Here is a 22025-nt window from a genome sequence, read left to right on the forward strand (position 1 = left end):
TCTGAAATTGTTTCTAGAAATATACTGCGCAGTATATTTATTAGGGCTGGCAGTCGATTAACATTTTTAATCTAATTGATTATATGATGTTTTGATTAATTAATCGAATTAATTGCAATATAAATTTGACTGTGGAAATAGCCCCAAAAGATTATTTAAAGTAGCAAATGATGATGGTATTTTGGGTGAATGATCGCTTTAATGTTTTTATTTATTTATTTTAATTAAATTATGCTCTAAATAAGTAACTAAATCTACCAGCAGGGGGTGGTAAATGCCTTTATGATTTGTTCAAAGGGCTGATTCATTCAGGAACTGAGTAAACGGTTCATTTTATGAATGGGTCTTTGAATCATTGATTCACATGATTTATTCAAAATGCAGATTCATTCAGAAATGAAACTGCTGTGTTGCTTGTTGACGCGCAACAATTCTGCTATGGCTTTAAAGGTAATGTGTTCTCTGCAAGAAAACATAATATTGTTTTTAAAATATAACACAATACCAACTTAAAAAAACACATTTAATCTGGTGATATTTAGGACAAAATCAACACGTGTCTGATATTTGTGTTCCTGCCCGTGTGATATGGCTCATATGATATACAGTCATGGCCAAAAATATCAGCACCCCTGGTAAATATGATCGGAGAAAGCTGTGAAGATCTGCATTAAATTATCCAGCCATGGCTTCATGTTTATTGAAGTGTCTTGGAGACGTTGCCACAGTTCTTCTGGATTGAGTGTGTCTCAGTTTGTTCTGTTTCTTCATGTTATTCCAGACAGATTGGATGATGATGAAATCAGATCTCTATGTAAAGCACTGGCTGCTCTCAGACTCCTTGTGCAAACACAAATCTCACTAGATTATTACAATTAATGGCAAAAATAATGTTTGGAAATTTAAACTGATATTTACTACTGACACACCACAGCAAAAGATAGTGGCCTAAGACTTTCGCACAGTACTGTCTGTGTGTATATATATATATATATCATTGAATCGATTGTAAAATTGATTTTCCATGTCCAAAAAAAAACTGTTTTCTTTTTCAACGTCAAATAACAGACCAACATAAAGAGAGCGCTGGAAACACACAGGTCAGAAATATTTTTTATTTATTGGCATGAAGTATAGGGGACGGCTGCCATAACAAAAGAAAAACATCACTGCTGGCTTCAAACCGGCTGCAATTTATGATTTAGGCAATTCAAAAATCTCCAAGATTATTTTAAATAATGATTCAATCCATTTCAAACAACTGTTCAAAAAAAGTCTTTCAGGGTCCAGAGCAGAGCGTTTTTTTATTCACTAAATGTCCAGCTGTTGAGAAGACGCACTCCGACCGCACTGATGTCCCAGGGACACTCAAGGTGGGGATATTACTGCCAATTTTCCACCACAAAAGCCGGTCGCTGTCAGCTTGCAATGGTCCTTTTCATAACTCAGAATCTCCTGTAACTAGATGCGTGAATGAGGCGAATTCGTGTCTACCCCGCCGCAAGATCCCAGACGCGCGTAAATGCGTCATTACATTGACTTAACATTGAAATCATTCGCGCCAGACGCTCTATTTGCATTTGGTGAGAAAGCAGCATAAGAGGTCGCTTCGCGACGTCACTGGGTCTTATAGGCGCGTAAAATTGCAGGTATTTTCTGTCTAGCTTTCGCAACGCATATTGCTCTTTCAGATTTTTTTATTTTCTTTTTCTGCTTGTTTGTGAGTTTTGTTACATCTATTTTTCTATTGTTTAATTATTTCAAAATTAACAGTGTACGTATTTGGTTAAAATCAATTCCCTATTTTCATTTTCGAAACTTTTTTTGGTTGGTCCGATCGATTTTGCAATCGATTTTCGAACTAAAACATAGATCATATTTTATGTGCAGGCTGGTCAGTCCTCCACTGTGATAGAGAACATCCACGCCATCATCGCCGCTGCTGCCGTCAAGTTCAACTTTGACCAGCTCAGCCACCTCTTCGTCCTCATACAGAAGGTCTCGACTCTTGTCTGTCTTTCTTTCTTGTCTGGACTCCTTCAGCTTTATGAGCTGTTTCTGACTGTGCCTTGTGTGTGTTCAGAGCTGGGAGGTGGAGAGTGATCGCGTGAGACAGAAGCTTCTGAGTCTGATTGGACGGATCGGCAGGGAGGCTCGCTCTGAGGCTACCACAGGAAAGGTATGTGCCATTCATATGTATATATGAAACTGTATGTGTATTTCTGTCTCTCAACTAAAACTGAACTGAAAGTTGGGGTTTGACCCAGTCTAGCTGCTAATAAGATACAGTGCTGAAATGTGACAGACAAACTGTTGAAGCCCGTGAAGGTTTGCACTGTAAGGACTTTTTTTATTTTGTTTCTGAAATAATTGGATGATTGTCAAATATTTGTCATTGAATAATGGAGGGAAAATGATTGCAATTTAACCTCAAGAGATCATTTATTTGCATTTAATCATAAAATGTGTAAATAAATGCGTGAGGAATATAAACATAAAATGTATATGAATCTTGAAACAAACATTGCTCGGGTATAAATATATCAACATAATATTTAGAATGTATTTATTTATTAATATTAGAACAGTGATTAATTATATAATAATATTGTAATATATTACAATATTAAATAAATAAATTTTTATGTTTATATTGCATAATTATAAATTCTTAATATACTCCTTTACTTTTATGTGCAAATTAAATGTGGTGTGGTTAAACTTTATTGAAGTTATTTTCTATATTTGACAGCAGATTTTATGTGCTACCACCTACAATACTTTTAAAAAGATCAGTTTTTTTTTTAAAGAAATGAATACTTTTATTAACCATGCATTCAATTGTTCAAAAGTGACAATGAAGTCTTTTAAACTTGTTAGAATAAATTATATTTGAAATTCAGTTTTTGCACTTTCGTTCCTGAATAAAGGCATATCACGCTTTCTCCAAAAATATTAACCAGCACAATTATTTTCAACATTAATAGTCGTAGAAACGTAGAAATGTCTCTTGAGCAGCAAATCAGCATATAATAATGATTTCTGAAGGATCGCGTGACACTGAAGACTGGAGTAATGATGATGAAAATTCAACTCAACTCAAGCCATCTCAGGAATAAATACCATAATCTTAAATTGTAATAATATGCACAATACGACTATTTTTAAGCAAATAAATGCAGCTTTTGTGAGCTATAAATCTCAAATAAGAGAGAGACAGATTTATAAAAAAAATTGACACTGGACTTGTGAGTTATTTTGATGTCAAATCATAGCATCTTGTGTTTGTTGTGGCTTTGGTTTCAGGTGTTGGAGGTGTTGTGGGAGTTGGCACATCTCCCCACCCTTCCTACCACTCTAGTGCAGCAGGCGCTGGAAGAACACCTGGCCATCCTCAGCGACGCATACGCCGTCAAAGAAACCATCAAGAGGAACTACATCATCAAATGCATCGAGGACATCAAGAAGGTGAGCTGATATCAGAATTCCCATAAACCACATTCTTCTATCACAATTCATCGGTAATGTATAAATGGATATAGATAAATAACCAACATGAATGTGATTAATTTTGTATGATGCCACTATTATTTGATGTTCTGTTCTGTCATTATGGAAAGTCACTGTCTGGCTTGCTTCTGGTGGTCTGAATTGGAGTGAGGGTCCCTCACTCTCACACACATCTCCTGTACTACTCCATCTGCTTTGTGCCCCTTCCCGAAGATCCATATTCAGAAGATTATGGACCATAAACACAAAATATGCACACACACTCACTCAGCAACACAATGACACACATTTGTTGAGCTTCCTGGCCTCTTTTTCAGGCTAGAATCTGTGCAGCAGTCTATATTAAGAGCTGTTCTGGGAGTATAAAGGTGTTGTTCTGTCTCTGGCGCTAGATGTATATTTTTGGCAGTCTAGTTTCAGCTTGCCTCATCTCTTTCTCACACACACACACACACACATACATGCACACAGCCATTCACTTTGCTCATTCTTTGCGCTTCAGCCTCTGATGTGATTTGGGTGCAGCGTCTGCCGCATAAACTCTTAGTGGCGCTCACTGAATACTGAAAGTTTATGTCTTTAGATGCAAATACAGGAGGATGCAAAGTCTTCCAGCGAGACACAGGTCTCTTTTCTTACTGGCACCTGGGGCAAGAAGAAACCGAGCTCATTGGCTAAAGTAAGAGAAGACCCACCCCTTTAGTTCATAACACTCACCAATCATAACTCAGCCTGAATCTCTCATAAACCGAATTTGATTTGCAAAATGATGATTGCCACTTGATTCACTGGGACGGACTGTAAAGATATGTGTGATTTACAACGGGCACTTCTGAGGGTTTGATCTTCATAACCAAATACCTATTGGAAAAACGAATGACTCTTTGACTGTTGGCTTCGATCTTTTGTTGGATTATTTGAAATGTTCAGAAATCAGAGACTCTAACCAATGTCTGGGTTGTTGATGGGTCAATGACGTGATGCTAATTTCTACTCCCTGTTCTTTCATTAAAAATAAATAAGTTAATAATGCGGTTTGCACGTATAATAACTTAAAAATGCCTCTTTCTGAATTCAAATTCAGTATGATATTTTTGAGAGGCAGATACAACGGTCCTGATATCAAAATGAAGAAAAAAGGCTTTATTAAAAGTAGACCGTCATATGGTGCAACCAACATACAGAAAAACAAAAACAAAAAACAATGTCTAAAAAAAATTATATCATGGAGTGTACCCCAGACCCTCATGACTCAAGAAGTCTTTCAAAAAATATGATAATTTGGCCATTTTATGACAAGGCAATGTTAGTCCAGGTTGTAAAATGTCAAGTGGTGCGACCCCTCAAAAACTTAATTTTATAATTTAGTAAATGTTTTAATTTTGGAACATTTTTTTTTTGTTGTCTGTTTTTAACTTTAAGTTTATTATTTTGTTACTTTGGTTGTACCACATGACATTTTTAGAGTCTTTAAATATAAACTTTTCTTGAAAATGGTATAAATGTTAATAAACCATATGAAGGTTGTGGACATATTTATACGTCATTGACCCAGATGGAGATTACCGTATTCCATGAATGAACCGTGTGTGTAATGGTTGATGTTTCTGTGTTTATATCGGTGTTTTTGTGCTTGTATTGTAGTCGTCTCAGCAGACTAACCCTCAGACGGTGTGGGTGGTTCCAGCTTTGCGGCAGCTTCATGAGATTACACGGTCTTTTATCAAACAGACCTACCAGAAACAGGACAAGGTACGTGTAGACAGTGTTCAGACCAACCATCTGGCCTGTTTATTTGTTTTTGTCATGCAAGTGGTGCTACATAAACTATAAACCTGATTTTTCCTGCTTTAAATGGCTTTGGATTATACTTTATGTTGTGTCCTCTATCAGAGTATAATCCAGGACCTGAAGAAGAACTTCGAGATAGTGAAGCTGATCACCGGCTCTCTGGTGTCATGTCATCGCTTGGCCGTGTCCGTCGCTGGGTCCAGTGGTCTTTCTGGGTCCACACTGGTCGATGGGCGGTACTCCTATCAGGAGGTGTGCTGCCACGAGTCCATTATCTCTTTGCGATACAAAGAATTTAATCATTGTTTATATTACAGCTCAGTCAAAAATAGAGTTTTCCGATAACAGTTACTACGGGTGTGAAAGAAGCCTAATTTCAAATAATGTAAAGCAGTGCAAATCTGAGTTTTATTAAATTATAAAAAAAAAAAACAATACTATGAACCTTGCCATTTTTGGTACGTATTTGGAGAATAATATGAATAATAATAACAGTAACAATAAAATATGGCATAACCTTTTTTTTCTCCAGTGGATAACAGACATGTAGCAAATCAAATATGCATTTTTTTGTAATCTACAACACCCAAAAAAGGCGGTTGACTTCTAGTTAAGTAAGTAGTGAAAACAAAGTCATTTCCTCTGGTATATAGATGAATCATGTTTCTATTTGACCCCAAAATTTGCACAGTACAAAAATATATTGGTAGACTACCAAATTGACTCATTTTTGGCCTCACATTTGGTAAGAATGGAAAAAGAGAAGTAGTGTTTTTTTTTTTTTTTTTTTTTTTTTTAATCTGATGTTTTTTGTTTTTGTTTACATTTTTCCAGTATTTGGAGGGTCATTTGAAATTCCTTGCATTCTTCCTGCAAGAGGCCAGTCTGTACCTGGTCTGGAATAGAGCCAAAGAGATCTGGGAATGCTTGGTGTCCGGCATGGATGTGTGCGAACTGGATCGAGAGGTGTGGTGTTTTGTTTTGTTTTGTTTTTATTAAAAAAAGTGCTTCTATTGTTTGTTTGTTTTTTTTGTTTGTTTGTTTTTTTTATTATCTTTTTTGTTTTTATTATTTGTTTTTAATTTTGTTTGTTTTGCATGTAATTATACTGTTTAATCATGGTCCTTAAAAATAAAAGTGCACATAAGCCATACATGCTTCGGATTGATGTTTAAATGCCATTGTGTTTTTAGTTATTTTTTCCAAAGTCGTTGGTGTTGCAAATACTCAGCAAATTTTTAGTTTGTTATTGCGGCAAAATATGTATTTTTGATGGTGTTCAACTCTTCTGTAGATGTGTTTCGAGTGGTTCACTAAGGGACAGCATGATCTAGAGAGTGACATTCAACAGCAGCTCTTTAAAGAGAAGATCCTCAAGCTGGAGCCTTATGAGATCACTATGAACGGTAAAAGCTTAACCACAGAGTTCACTCACTGCTTCCACTTAAAAACCACTGTATTTCCACATTATAGCACCTTAAGGCATTGCACGTCTCCTGTACATCTGCAGGAAACCACTGCGTTTACTGTGCTAAATTTACCACAGAAAGAAAATGGCCTTGCATAAAGGGGTACTATGAGTGTGTGAGTTTTCTGTGGTCTTTCATCAATGTTTTACAGGGTTTAACCTCTTCAAGACCTTTTTTGAGAATGTGAACCTCAGTGACCACCGTCTCAAACGACAGGGAACACTACTGGTATGGGATTCCTGCTTTTTCTCAGTGAAACCGGTCAGAAAATCCCGACTTGACAGGTGAAATCATATGATTGTCTCTCTCAGTGCGTGGAGCGATTGGATCTGGCTGGGATGGACTTCATCTGGAGGATCGCCATGGAATCTCCAGACGAGGACATCGCTAATGAAGCCATACAGCTCATCATTACCTACAGCTACATTAACCTCAACCCCAAAATGAAGAAGGTAAACAGTCAAACCTTCATTTTTTTGAGTCTTGCCATTCCATAATTTTGCTGTTAATTAACATTTTCTCTGCTTCTTTGTATAATTTTTGCAGGACTCAGTATCTCTTCATAAGAAATTCATTGCTGACTGCTATAAGAGATTGGAGGTGTGTGTTACACTGTCACACTCCCCCACAACCCCCCTCCCCCCACCCACATGTGATGAAATAGTGATCAAATCCATTCTTTCATCACACACAGGCTGCTAGCTCTGCGCTGGGCGGCCCGACCCTCACACATGCTGTTACACGGGCAACCAAGATGCTGACAGCCACTGCTATGCCAACGGTCGCCACATCAGTGCAGTCTCCATCCAGGTATGAGCACTAGTTTTGAGGCCAGTTGAGCAGCTGATCCAGCTGATGTTTTTAGCTGTGTTTAAATAATAATGTACTCATTCTAATAAGTTTATATTGTAATGTACTCATTCTAATATATCAAATTCATATTTGCATTGCTGGTAGGGTTACCATTGCACAAAATGAACACTATCTACATTTAAAAAATAAAAATAAGAAATGTTCTACACTAATGCACTGTATTCACTGTATCTAACACACATAGGCTCAGTCACTCACACGTTGTGGCCGGAACAAAGCATTGCCCCACAATAGGAAGAGTAGAATATTCAAGTGGAAATTGCTAAACTGCAAGCTTATCTGTGTTTTTAGAAAGCAAATGTGTTTATCCACAGTAGAGATAGAGAGCGTGTGCACAGGGTTGCCAGGTTGACAAAGATAAGTAGCATGCTCAGAAGATATTTCCGTATTGCGTAATTGGGAAGCTCTGTTTTGGGAGTATGTCTTTTCATATCAGGCAACACAGTTGTGTTCCTCTGTCCAGATTAATCCTTGTAGCCTATATATTATGCTCTATTCATTGTTTTTTAGAAACCTCACCGTTTTCTACTAAATTTTAAACTTGTTTTGTAAACTTAAAATCTTCAACAAATCACATTTATCCCATATTTAATACTTTGTCCTTTAGTTGCAATGGTGTTAAGTAACATTAAAGGCTTAATTGATCTGAAGGTTGTTCAGAAAGGATTCAAAACCATCTCTGTCCTCAGGTCCAGTAAACTCGTGATCATTGAGAGACTTCTGTTATTGGCAGAGCGTTATGTCATCACAATAGAGGTGAGAGCCATTATATATATATACACATACACACACACACACAGAGAGAGACTGGGTTACACGCTGCTTTGCATATCTGAGCACAAAACTTTATTCGCTCAAGTTCATCTTGTATTCAACCTCTTATGGCTAATGCATTAATACTTATCTTAAATAACTTACAGTTGATCTCTGTGTGAAAGCATCAGTCAGTCTCGGCGAAGGAACCAGCAAGCTGTAAAAGTCAAATGTAGCAACAGACTTTGCTAATTAATTCTGTAAATGTGTTAGATGGTCGTCAGACTCGCAGCTGTGTGGAATGATGAAGTCTGATCATCATTCACTGTCTCCCCGTTTCTCCAGCTGTTCAGTTCCATGCTGAAATCTGCCATAGAGTCTGTCGCGCCATTTAGTGCCTTCAGGAATAATCATACCAGAACACAATAAAAGAGATCTGATACGCTGTTGATTCCTGCGCGTATTCAGAGAGAGAGAGAGAGACGCAGACATTTTGACACCCGTTCTATCTAACAGATGCTAATTGGTCGGTTATTGACAGGCATTTAGTGCAGGAAGTGCTTTTGGACCGTAGCACTTTTGTCTAATCTATGAATTTGAGTAAATCATGTAATACGAAGCTCAGTAGCTTATTGCTGGAATTCATTTGTCAAGTCATTGAAATGCTTATTCATGATCAAATTTGAAATGGCAGATTTATTGCTGTAAAATATGCAGGAGCTCATCTAATGTTAGATTTACTTTAGGAAAGTGATTCAGTAGCTTGTTATGGCGCTTTTCCACTGCATGGTATGACTCGGCTCGATACGGCTAAGTACGGTACTGTACCGGACCAAACCATACCGTACCAAGCAGTTGAAAAATGCCATAATATACACTACTTTTTTACTACAATTTAAAATACCATATTGCAAATTGTGCAATTGACCCAAATAGAAGACAACTTTGATTATAAGACGACACCCATTTTTCCAGATGTACCTTTTGGAAAAAGCCTTTTTGAAAATCAAATCTTGTGTTTTACTTATTGGGAAAAAAAATTCTTTTTTAAATGATTTTCATATTGCATATTTTCCTATTTGAATTTTTGTTTTGAAAGTACGCTAAATACTGGTAAAATGTAACAACAATCACATTTAAAAGTGTACACTTGTGTATATATACCATAAAGATAACACGCAGCCCATCTGAATTATTGGCCTATAACTAAGTCTATTCATCTCATAGTAGCTTACCAAAATAATGTAACCGTAGAAGTGAAATCTTATTATAGTTCGCAAATCTGGGAACTGAGTTAGGTAAAATCACTTACAGAGAAAGTTTGGTCCCATCAGGCTAATTACAGTCTATGTGGAAATAATGTCAAAATATATCCTGTATGTGTGTGTATTTCTATACATAATAATTATACACAGTACACACACAAATGTTATGGAAACAAAAACTTTTTTTTGGATGCGATTAATCATTTGACAGCACTTAAGTTAATAGAATGTAATAATTTTTGAGATGTAATGTTGAATTTTTTTGCATCATTCCTCCAGTCTACAGCGTCACATGATTCTTCAGAAATCATTTAAATATGCTGATTTCCTGCTCAAGAAGCCTTTATTATTATAATCAATGTTTAAAACAGTTGTGCTGATTCATATTTTTGTGTAAACTGGGATACATTTTGTTCAGTGTTCTTTGATGAATAGAAAGTAAAGATGAATAAAAAATGTATTCCTCAGTAAAGGAAATTCCTGCTCTAGCTGTAGCATATATTAGAATGCATTTTATAATATCTAAAACGCTTTGAATCTGTAGATCATATTTAATAAAAAAAAAATTATGACAGCCAGCATTTAAATGATTATATGTTCACACTGGTTTGAAATGGAAAATGAGTTTCCAGGTCACATGATATTGACTGTTGTTCCTGCTGGATCTGTTTCAGGACCTGTATTCTGTTCCTCGAACTATTCTACCTCATGGAGCTTCTTTCCATGGCCATCCTGTTACACTTCACATCACTTACGAATCTACCAAAGACACATTCACCTTGGAGGTAACATTACAAACACACACACACACACACACACAAACAATTCTTGCACTTCTAATGACAGACTGTAAACAGGGATGATATAAATGGAAGATTGGACCGACATTCTCCCTGTTTGGAGAATAGAGGAGCATTGATAAATGGCAGGTGGATGTTCAGCGTGAGAAACCAGATATGATATTAATAAACATCTTTCTATTGGGTGATCGTGACTCAGCTGACTGGAATTTGCTGTGTCTGATTTGAATGGCTGGATTGAAACGGCCCTTATGTGTTTGTGTTGATGTGAATGTGTGCAGGCCCACAGCAACGAGACCATAGGCAGCATCAGATGGAAGATAGCCGAGCAGCTCAGCTGTCCGGTGGACAATGTGCAGATATTTGCCAATGACAGCATGGTGAGTCAAACAGTAACAGTGATGGGTCGCAGTCATATCTGAGCGGTCGTATCAAACGCTCCTACAGCACTGGGAGAGAATGGGCCAGCTATTATGACCGCATGTGGAAGATGTCTAATTATAGTTAACAAATGCATTCTTTATTTGTATTGCTTATTGTTACCAGTGTTATTTTGGTGTTATGTTCTATTTGAGTTTTAAATAATATTTTGAGTTTATTAAATATTTTGAATTTTATTAAAATTGTAGTTTAATTTTTAGAATTTCTGTCATATGCTTTTGTATTTTTTTATTAGGTATATATATATATATATTTCCAAATAGTTTTAATTTGTTTGTTTTTTATTTAGTTTAATTATAGTTAAACTAGTTGAACTTGTTTCGTTTAGTCGATAATGTAAAAATTTCATTTAATTATCATCTAATATTTATATTTCATTTTATTTCAGGGTTTTTTATCAAACAAAATTTTTTTTAATAGTTAAAGCTTTGACCGTGAAAACTGAAACTAAGACTAGTTTTCCTTGTTATAGAGAGAAAACAGTAAACATAGTTTGTGTTGATTATTTTTACCAGTGTTATTTTAGTATTTTTATACTGTTTTAGTTTTTATTGATCTGAATTACCTTTGTAAATTTTATTAGTTTTTTTTTATATATTAGGGGTGTAACTACACGTATTCGTACCGAAAATCTTTGGTGAGACCGATCGCTACATGAACGCCTCTGTTCTGACGGCAGCGTGGAACACAATCATTCCTTTTATTTTTTTTATTTTTAACATGAAATAAACATGAATTATCATCTCGTGCCTCATGTAATCGAACAATCAGTGTTTCAGTCACACACGTAGCATTTCACTTACCTCAGTCAAGTCATCAGTGTCCAGAGCAATGAAGTCTAGAGAAGAGCATTTCACAAAATATTAGACTAGTCTATATAACCTACTACTATATTTTACTTTACCTGTAAGTGTAATCTTAATATTTTAATCTATATTTAAAGAAATCTTTCATGAAACAAGTTATGACGGCCACTGTGTAAATTATTATATTTCAACAACAGATAGAAATTGTAGCCTATAATTTAGAAGTTAAACTAAAAACAGCATGGACTGCATTGAATTTACATGTTTGCGCATATATATATATATATATATATATATATATATATATATATATATATATATATATATATATATATATATATATATATATATATATATAATTCATAATTATCATAATTGTATTTATTTATTTTTAATTTGAGTATTGATAGTTGAAGCTGAGGTAGATGTTTATTTAGACCAATAGATTTTGTTTTTATTTTTATGAGGTAGATTTAAAGACAAATTTTAATTATTCTTAAATTAATTTAAAGAAAGATCAACTTGTTCCGTAATAATAAAAAAAGTTATATTTTCTGTTTTATATTATTATTATTATGTTTTATATATAAATAACAGAAATCTCAACTTCAAAACTTTCAAATGTTTAATAAAAATAAATAAACAAATAAATAAATAATATTTTAAGCAATTTTTTTTTAAAGTTCATATTTAACAAGCTCATATTAACCTATATTTGTTTGTGTTCTGGATTGTTTATATACTGTAGCTGACGATGAATCGTGACCAGAAGCTGTTGAATCAGCTGGGTTTCTCTGATGAGCAGAGTCTGACGGTGAAGAGCTCAGGAACAGGCACTCCATCAGGCAGTTCAGCGGACAGCTCGGCCTCGGCCAGCTCCAGCAGCAGCGGCGTCTTTAACACCGCGTATGCCTTGGAGCAGGTACATTCACTCACTGGACTGACAGCTAATTGAGCAATCACACACTTTTATACAGAATACACACACTACCCTTCAAAAGTTTAGTGTCTGTAAGATTTAAGCTGCATTTATTTTCATTATAAATGCATGAAGAACAGTAATATTAAAATCATTCTAATATGCTAATTTGGTGCTCGAGAAACACTTTTTGTTGAAAACAATTGTGCTACTTAAAAAAAATTTGGATTCTTTGATGAATAGAAAGTTCAAAGAACAGCATTTGTTTGAAATAGTACAGCAGTTTTTATGTTATAAAAATAAAAACAACCTTTCAGACCCGTTATAAACAGTTATAAACTGAATCAGCCTACTTTCTTATCCTCCTGTGTGTGATTGCAGGAGAAATCTCTTCCTGGTGTGGTCATGGCGTTGGTGTGTAATGTCTTTGAGATGCTTTATCAGCTCGCCAATCTGGAGGAACCCAGGTAAACAACCCGCAACCCATGCAAATTATGCAATAACTTAAAGTAGTTAACCCCAAATTTGTATTAATTATTAGTTATCCTGTTTTTTTATTCATTTAATGGTTGATTTTTCCTTTCAATATGCGGGCATATGTTGTGTGTATTTTGTGATTTCATTTGACTTGTAATAACTGTGTGTCCACCTTGTTCCTGTCCAGAATAACTTTGCGTGTCAGGAAGTTGCTGCTGCTCATCCCGACTGACCCAGAGGTGCAGGACGCCCTTGATAACTTTGTGCCAAAAGAGTCCAGCGTCTGGAGTCACCAGGTACCTGAAAGCCACTCTTTTTTCTAGCTAGTTCATTACTATTTACTATTTAATAATAGTAGAGAATAAGTAAGTGTGACTGGTAGTTTAAGTGAAACGGAGTCAAAGTTGAACCTTTAACATTGTCCTCTAATCTAGCAGACCATAAATAATACTCTCTCTCTCTCTCTATCTCTCTCGCTCTCTCGCTCTCTCTTATATCAGAAAACTCTGTTCACACTGGGGTCTGGTTCTCAGGCCTCAAAGTCTCCGTCTCTGTCCAGTAAACAGCAGCACCAGCAGAGTGCAGCATCCATCCTGGAGTCTCTGTTCCGTTCCTCTGCCCCTGGCATGTCTACATTCAGAGTGCTCTATAACCTGGAGGTATAGAAATCATTTTTCTTGAGCCATAGCTGTAATTAGAAACCAACACTTGATGACTATCTAGATGATTGAAAGATTCATTTTCAGCCTTGTTTCTTATTTCGACTTGTACATCCCAGTTTCCTCATAAAAAAAAAATATTAAGCAGCACAACTGTTTTGAACATTAATAATAAGTGTCTTTTTTTTCTTGACCAGCAAATAAGCATATTAGAATGATTCGTAAAACATCATGTCACACTAAATGGACAGTTATGGCTGCTGGAAATTCAAATTCATTTTAAAATATATTAAAATATAAATGCATAGTAAAATACAAAGTTGCTTTTCCCAAATATCTATTTATATTTAGTGCTAGGAAATTAATACCGATGTAGATAAAATCCCACATTTTTGTAACAGGGTCTCAGAAGTTATAAAAATTAATTTTTAAATAAAACCATTTGTCGAGAGAACAATCATTTTGATGCTTTTTGTATATTCCCGCACCTGACCCCTGTCCTCCTTACAGGTGTTGAGCTCCAAGCTGATGCCCACATCTGACGATGAAATGGCCAAGACCAGTGTCAAATCTTTCTGTGAGAACTTCCTCAAAGCGGGAGGTCTCAGGTAGCCGTCTGTTTTCTGTCCGCTTTTACACTGCTCCTCATGTTGGTAATTCTGCAGTCGTAGTGGGGCTGTGTATTTTAATCATGAATTATATCAGTGGTGCATTCTCTGTCTCTCTCTTTCTGTCTCAGTCTGGTGGTTAACGTCATGCAGAGAGACTCCATCCCCTCTGAGGTGGACTACGAGACCAGACAAGGAGTCTACTCCATCTGCCTGCAGCTGGCCAGGTGCAGTCTCATTTATCAGTCTGGCGGTCTTCTCTTTCACTGTTTCTCTTTTTGTCCACTGGATTCAGCACTCCAAGTGATGAGCAGCATAATGATATTGCTTTAAAGACCATTGTGTTCTGTTTGGGTCATTTATTGACACGGATGAAAATTAAAAACTGTCTTTGATAACTTCCCATAGACCTTTTGCCATATTTCCATGGTTCATAAGAAATGTATTAATAATATTTCAGAATATAATAGGGGTGTCGAAATTAATCGACGCATCACAATGTGTACGTGAACAATCGATTATAGTCTATGATGTCATTCGCATACGCGAATGTCACACAAGTATAAAAAAATGCACTCTGTTTTTTTTTTTAATCGGAACTTGGTATTTTCTTTCTGTTTGTGTGTGTGTGCACTAGTGATAAATGTGGCAGGCTTCATTGCACAGAATATGCACTGTGAGACACATGCACATTTTACTTGACAGTGCTTCCACTCCCTGTTATTTTAGTAACACCAAAAAAGTGCATTCTGTTTTTGCTTCAAATTTCGAATTTAGATTAAAAACTATTCATGCTGCATGCACGCTGCATCTTTGTTTGGATCATGATTAAAATGCAGTGGTTGCTTCTAATTTTAAATGGAAAGAGCACAGACAAAGCATTAGTTTCGTAGACCTGAAAAGAGTTCTTTTATTTGTGTAACTTATTTTATTTGGGGATTGTTTTAAATTTTAATTTAGTTTTGTTATATTTCAGTTTCACATTGAAGCATCCTGGGATAGCCTAAAAGGACACATTTTCTTTCACCCTATAATGTCTTCTGATCTCATTTGGTTAAAAAAAATAATAATAATCGAATCGTGAAATCAAAATCGTGAATTATATCCCTAATTGTTTAATAATCGCAATCTAAATGAATTGTTCAATTAAACAAGGTTTTGACTTTAGCCATTGTTGAAGGACTCGCTCTTTGTCTCCCCCTGCAGGTTCCTGCTGGTAGGGCAGGCTATGCCTAGTGTGCTTGATGAGGAGTTGAGCAAGGAAGGTCTGGACACTCTGTCCTCTCGGCCGTTTCGTAACGCCGGTCGGCAGAGCGGCCGCCAGCTCTCCGTCTGTGGAACTCCAGAGAAGTCCTCCTACAGGCAGGTGTCCATGTCTGACAGATCCTCCATCAGAGTGGAAGAAATCATGCCAGCCGCCCGTGTCGCTATACAGGTGCGAGAGAGCTTCCCAGGCTTTACTAAATGATTCATCTCCGACCCTATCTGACTTTACTGGTTTGTCATTTCAGACAATGGAGGTGGGGGACTTCACATCCACAGTGACGTGTTTCATGAGGCTCACCTGGGCGGCAGCTGCAGGCCGATTGGACCTTGTTGGCAGCAGTCAGTCAATCAGAGAGACGACAAACTCGCTTCTCCCTTTTGGTGTCCGCAGCAGGGTCAGCAGCACAGGTGAGACTCTAAACAATACTATAGTCTGTCTTCTAGTCGGACTTATGCCTCTCTCTAAATGCATTTGCTCGTGTGTGTTGCAGGAAGTAACTGCAGCTCGGGTAGTGAGGGAGAGGCCACCACGTTGCAGGCTGGGATATGTGTCAAACAGCTGTGTGTGTCTATCAAAGACACTATTATTGCACGAGAAGCACTCTCTTTACTCGTCACTTGCCTTCAGCTACGCTGCCAACAGCTATGTAAGAAAATAAATACTAGGATGTGAAATAAAGTCAGCGAAAAATCCGAACACTTACACAATCTCTTTGTTTCCTGTTCTTTTTCTAGCTTCATTTTACACTCTGCCTTCAGTGAATGATTTCATCATTGATATTCTGCTGGGGTCGTCCAGTGGAGAGGTCAGTGAATGTGTTGTAGTCCTAACAAAATTCAACTCGTCTCTTAACTATGACTTCTGAGTCTAAAGATCTGAGCTCCTCTGTTCACAGATTCGACGTGTGGCGTGTGATCAGCTGTACACTCTCAGTCAGTCAGACACCTCTGCGTACCCTGACCTCCAGAAGCCCAACCTCTTCCTGCTGAAGGTGGTTCTGACAGCCCAACTTCCTCTCTGGTCCCCTACCAGCATCATGAGGGGTGTTAACCAAAGGTCCGACACACTAAACACATGATTTTTTTTGTCTCTTAGAAGACCATTTAGAAATCTTATTTCTCTTAAGTGTATAATGGCAAATGAGACCTAAATGATATTCTTACTGCAACAGGCCCACAAAGTAATTAAAACACTGTGTAGACTTGCTGTGAAATTCTGAATATCTACAAAGCTAAACTGATGATCATGTTTTTAGGTTGCTTTCACAATGCACAGAGTATTTTGACCTGCGTTGCCAACTACTGGATGACCTGACCAGTGAGTGTTCTGCCTTATTTACAAATTTAATTTATCGTATACAGGTGCTGGTCATATAATTAGAATATCATCAAAAAGTTGATTTATTTCACTAATTCCATTCAAAAAGTTAAACTTGTATATTATATTCATTCATTACACAAAGACTGATATTTTTCAAATGTTTATTTCTTTTAATTTTGATGATTATACTTGACAGCTAAGGAAAATCCCTTAGATTTTTTATAGGGTTAAGGTCAGGCGAGTTTGCTGCCCAATTAAGAACAGGGTTTTGTTTTGGCACTGTGTGCAGGTGCTAAATTTGTTGGAAAAAAATTAAATCTGCATATCCATAAATCTGGTCAGCAGCAGAAAGCATGAAGTGCTCTAAAACTTCCTGGTATATGGCTGCGTTGACCTTGGAGCTCAGAAAACACAGTGGACCAACAACAGCAGATGACATGGCACTGCAAACCATCACCGACTGTAGAAACATTACACCTGACCTCGAGCAATGTGGCTCTCCTCTCTTCCTCCAGACTCTGGAGACTCTTTCCAAAGGAAATGCAAGATTTACTTATATCAGAGAACATAACTTTGGTCCACTCAGCAGCAGTCCAGTCCTTTTTGTCTTTAGATGCTTCTGACGCTGTCTGTTGTTCAAGAGTGGCTTGGCACAAAGAAGGTGACAGCTGAAACCCATGTCTTGCATACGTCTGTGCGTAGTGGTTCTTGAATCACTGACTCCAGCTGCAGTCCAATCTTTGTGAATCTCCCGCACATTTTTTAATGGGTTTTGTTTCACAACCCTCTCCTGGGCTTGGTTATCCCTATTGCCACATCTTTTCCTTTCCTTTGCCTCTCTATTAATGTGCTTAGAGCTTTGTGAACTCTGTGAACAGCCAGCCTCTTTGCAATGACCTTTTGTGTTTTGCCCTCCTTGTGCAAGGTTTCAGTTGTCGTCTTTTGGACAACTGTCAAGTTAGCAGTCTTCCCCATGATTGTGTAGCCTATAGAACTAGACTGGGAGATCTTTAAAGGCCTTTGCAGGTGTTTTGAGTTAATTAACTGAATAAGCTGATTGAACTGATTAACTGATTAACTGTGTGGCACCAGGTGTCTTCAATATTGAACCTTTTCACAATATTCTAATTTTCTGGAGGTACTGAATTTGGGATTTTCCTTAGTTGTCAGTTATAATCATCAAAATTAAAAGAAATAAACATTTGAAATATATCAGTTTGTGTGTAATGAATGAATATAATATAAAAGTTTCACTTTTTGAATGGAATTAAATAAATGAACTTTTTATGATATTCTAATTATATGACCAGCACCTGTAAATGTCAGATTTCATGAATAAGATGCTTTGGTCTCCCAATATGTATTTTCTGATTATTAAAAGTTATCCCATAATTTTGATTATAGTAATTTAGACAATAGTAAGTTGTAGTTCATTGTAGTGAAATTTAATTGTAGTTATTAACTAACTCAGTTGCGAAAACATTTTTCCCCATATTTTTGTTTACTTGCAGCCCTGTTGTTTCCCTTAAAAAAAAAAAAAAAAAATATATATATATATATATATATATATATATATATATATATATATATATATACTTAAATATATAAATAATCACTTTATTTAAAACATTCTTTCTACAGCATGGCGGAAACAACAATGACCAAAATTAAGTTGGGACTTTTGTGAAATACAATAAAATCAAGTATCTATGATTTGTAAACTATGTTTAACTTTTATTTAATTTACAAAAGTACAAAGAAATGATTTCAAAAGTTTTCACTGACCAGTGTAATTATTGAACAAAACTAATTTTGTTTTTTGATGGCTGCAAAACATTCCAAAAACAGATGGGAAAGGGGCAAATTGGGAAAATTGTGTTATATATTTACAATTATTTACATTTTCAGTAAAAATAGTTTATTACTAGGAGAGACCAGTGACATAATGTTTTAACTATATTCTTGATTATGGTAACAGGGTTGCAAATATTGAAAATGAATGAAGCATCAAATAAAAAGCTTGATGATCAATATTTTTTTAGCGCAGCTAAACAATTTACTGAGCCAATTGGTCAATCCTGTTTTGTCCCTTCTATGTAAGTTAAAAATGAGAGTGTCACTTGCTTTAGTCCTGTGCAGTCCCTAAGAAAAGCTCAGCATCATATGTTTCATGTTCTCAGCATCAGAAATGGAGCAGCTTCAGATCGGTCCTGCGGCTATGCTGGAGGACGAGATCAGCTGGCTTGATAATTTCGAGCCCACTTGGACCAACGAGCTGGAGACCAGCGAGGCAGACAACATCCTACTGGCCGGACACCTGCGCCTCATTAAAACCCTGCTGTCCCTCTGCGGCAGTGAGAAAGAGCAGTTCGGTCAGCCACTTTTTCGGATAAATATGACAGCGTGACATGCATATGGAGCTCCAGCTGTGAATTAAACGGATCTTCTTGTTAATGTGCTGCAGGTCCTTCTCTGATCCAGCAGCTGTTGGACGACTTCCTTTTCAGAGCGTCTCGTATCATCCTGAACAGTGACAGCTCATCTAGCACTACAGCATCTATCCACGACTTCCACCCAAAGTAAGAGGAAATGCATACATTTAAACACATTGATAAGGGAGCTGCTTCAGCTATCTTTAGTAATTGTGTCTGTGTCTCAGGTGCAGTACGGTCAGCAGTCGTCTGGCGGCGTACGAGGTGCTGGTCATGTTGGCCGACAGCTCTCTTACTAACCTGCAGCTCATCACTAAAGAACTGCTGTCCATGCATCACCAATCTGACCCATCTCTCACCAAAGAGTTCGACGTGAGTACCTTCACCAGTCCTTAAATCTCCGCAAGAAGAACTTCTAACAGATGTTCTTGTGTTCATTCCTGTGTCACTGTGTGTGTGTGTGTATGTTGTCAGTATCTTCCTCCTGTAGACAGTCGCTCTGTGTCTGGGTTTGTTGGACTGAAGAACGGAGGTGCGACCTGTTATATGAATGCAGTGTTCCAGCAGCTTTACATGCAGCCTGGTTTGCCTGAGGTAAACGTTGCTCTTTTATCTCTAAAGTAAGTTTAGCAGAATTTCTCACCACTAGGTGATGCCCTAACCTTGAAGTAATAGGAGTGAAGTAGATAAGTATTAATTGCTGTATTGCTTTGTGTGTTTGTAAGACCTAGTTTGTTTTCAAATGTCTTTATATATATATATATATATATATATATATATATATATATATATATATATATATATATATATATATATATATATATATATATATATGTATATGTATGTATGTATATGTATGTATTTATGTATATATGTGAAAATTTATTTTTGGTTTAGTATATTTTCTTAAAAGCATTAGCACAAATTTTTCCTTCAACCTATGAAAGTGAAAAAGTGCAAGGAACGTAATATTTGCCAAGTATGGTAACCCATACTCTGAATTGGTGCTCTGCATTTAACCCATCCAAGTGCACACACACCGCAGTGAGAAGTGAACACACACTCGGAGCAGTGGGCAGCTATAGATCCAGCGCCCAGGGAGCAACTGGGGGTTCAGTGCCTTGCTCAAGGGCACTTCAGTCATGAGTATTGAGGGTGGAAGAGAGCCCTGTTCATTCACTCCCTCCACCTACAACTCCTGCCAGCACCGAGACTCAAACCTGCGACCTCGGGTTCCAACTCTCTTAACCATTAGGCCACAGCCACCTATGATGATGCATGTTACACGATTAAAAACTCTAAAATACTGCAGTGAATGAATCCTGATAATCAGAAGTCAGACCAGTGTTGAAAATATTGCAAGTTATTTTCATTCCTATTCTATTTAGTTTTATTTTCCCCTGTTCTTCCCTACATGTATAGTTTGTTTTTGTCTTTACTTTTACAAGGTCTCAAATATATATTTAATATTTTCATGTACACTGCCATTCAAAAGTTTTAGATTTTCTTTTAGATAACACTTTTATTCAGCAAGGACACGTTAAAAGTATCAAAAGCACAGAAAAGTCATTGATGTGTCAAAGTATTGTTGGTTTTAAATCAATTCTGTTCATGGCGTTCATCAAAAAATCATTAATAATAAAAACAAGTAATAGTTTCCACAAAAATATTAAGCAGGAAACCCTTTTCAGCATTGATAATAATAAAAACAAATTGTGTGGTAGTATATTACTGACATTAGACTATTATACTAATATTTTAACCTATTTATTTGATTATTTTTTATTTAATTCAGTTTTTAAGATGTTTGTCTTTTATAATAGGTTTCGGTAACAATTTTAACCTTGTGTGTGTTGTAGGCTGTCTTGTCAATTGAAGATGACATTGAAAACCCAGAGGAGAGTGTGTTCTGTCAGGTACAGTCTCTGTTTGGTCACCTGATGGAGAGCAAGCTACAGTACTACATACCTGAAAACTTCTGGAAGGTGAGATCCACTGTTATGATATCTCTAGAACTATTGAAATGCACACAGTGAACTAAATTTGGAATAAATGCTGCCAAATGTATAAAATACTAAAGAAAGATTTCTGATGTCAGGCGAGAAACATGTTTAAAAACAGCATTTATTTTATCTGTGGTTTATCAGATTCCCCAGAGAATTTAAGGAAAAATATATTTAATTTAGATGCTTATATGAAAGTCATGAATATTTAAAATGCACTCTATTGTGGTATTTTATATATATACATATATATATATATATATATACATATATATGTCTATACAGTTTTTAAGTTTTAGTTACTTTAGTACTATTTTAGTACAGTTTAAACAAATGGGAAATAATGGCTTTTTATGTTATATTTTTGTTTTTTTATATTATTTTATATGAATATTTGATTTTATGTAAGTTAATATTTATTTATTATTAATGCAAATGAAGTACTTTGTTGTTCTTATCACTTGGTTGGTCTTGATGCAGATATTTAAGATGTGGAATAAAGAGTTATATGTGCGAGAACAGCAGGACGCTTATGAGTTCTTCACCAGTCTGGTGGATCAGCTTGATGAACATCTAAAGGTACAGCTCACCTGAAGTCCCTTGCGTACTCAAGTGCTCATACACAGTCTGAA

General features: G+C 36.3%; 1 protein-coding gene across 2 annotated transcripts in view; it reads left to right on the top strand.

Annotated features, from left to right (window-relative positions):
- LOC127983906 (ubiquitin carboxyl-terminal hydrolase 24) overlaps positions 1 to 22025 on the top strand; it is a 60214-nt gene that overhangs the window by 24554 nt on the left and 13635 nt on the right. Inside the window, exons 13-45 of one of the 2 annotated variants that reach the window (XM_052586300.1) lie at positions 1891 to 1998; positions 2084 to 2179; positions 3307 to 3468; positions 4094 to 4189; positions 5155 to 5262; positions 5404 to 5553; positions 6136 to 6267; positions 6596 to 6707; positions 6922 to 6998; positions 7082 to 7222; positions 7317 to 7370; positions 7465 to 7580; positions 8333 to 8399; positions 10336 to 10446; positions 10743 to 10841; positions 12457 to 12630; positions 13009 to 13094; positions 13292 to 13400; positions 13605 to 13763; positions 14274 to 14371; positions 14503 to 14598; positions 15578 to 15806; positions 15883 to 16045; positions 16129 to 16284; positions 16373 to 16443; positions 16534 to 16694; positions 16894 to 16955; positions 19139 to 19330; positions 19423 to 19537; positions 19618 to 19762; positions 19865 to 19984; positions 21250 to 21375; positions 21874 to 21972. In XM_052586300.1, coding sequence (XP_052442260.1) covers positions 1891 to 1998; positions 2084 to 2179; positions 3307 to 3468; positions 4094 to 4189; positions 5155 to 5262; positions 5404 to 5553; positions 6136 to 6267; positions 6596 to 6707; positions 6922 to 6998; positions 7082 to 7222; positions 7317 to 7370; positions 7465 to 7580; positions 8333 to 8399; positions 10336 to 10446; positions 10743 to 10841; positions 12457 to 12630; positions 13009 to 13094; positions 13292 to 13400; positions 13605 to 13763; positions 14274 to 14371; positions 14503 to 14598; positions 15578 to 15806; positions 15883 to 16045; positions 16129 to 16284; positions 16373 to 16443; positions 16534 to 16694; positions 16894 to 16955; positions 19139 to 19330; positions 19423 to 19537; positions 19618 to 19762; positions 19865 to 19984; positions 21250 to 21375; positions 21874 to 21972 — 3990 coding nt within the window. The remainder of the gene's footprint in view (positions 1 to 1890; positions 1999 to 2083; positions 2180 to 3306; positions 3469 to 4093; positions 4190 to 5154; positions 5263 to 5403; positions 5554 to 6135; positions 6268 to 6595; positions 6708 to 6921; positions 6999 to 7081; positions 7223 to 7316; positions 7371 to 7464; positions 7581 to 8332; positions 8400 to 10335; positions 10447 to 10742; positions 10842 to 12456; positions 12631 to 13008; positions 13095 to 13291; positions 13401 to 13604; positions 13764 to 14273; positions 14372 to 14502; positions 14599 to 15577; positions 15807 to 15882; positions 16046 to 16128; positions 16285 to 16372; positions 16444 to 16533; positions 16695 to 16893; positions 16956 to 19138; positions 19331 to 19422; positions 19538 to 19617; positions 19763 to 19864; positions 19985 to 21249; positions 21376 to 21873; positions 21973 to 22025) is intronic. The other variant, XM_052586301.1, reaches the window with a different exon arrangement.

This window comes from Carassius gibelio, chromosome B20 (assembly GCF_023724105.1).
Source record: "Carassius gibelio isolate Cgi1373 ecotype wild population from Czech Republic chromosome B20, carGib1.2-hapl.c, whole genome shotgun sequence".
NCBI classification, from domain to species: domain Eukaryota; kingdom Metazoa; phylum Chordata; class Actinopteri; order Cypriniformes; family Cyprinidae; genus Carassius; species Carassius gibelio.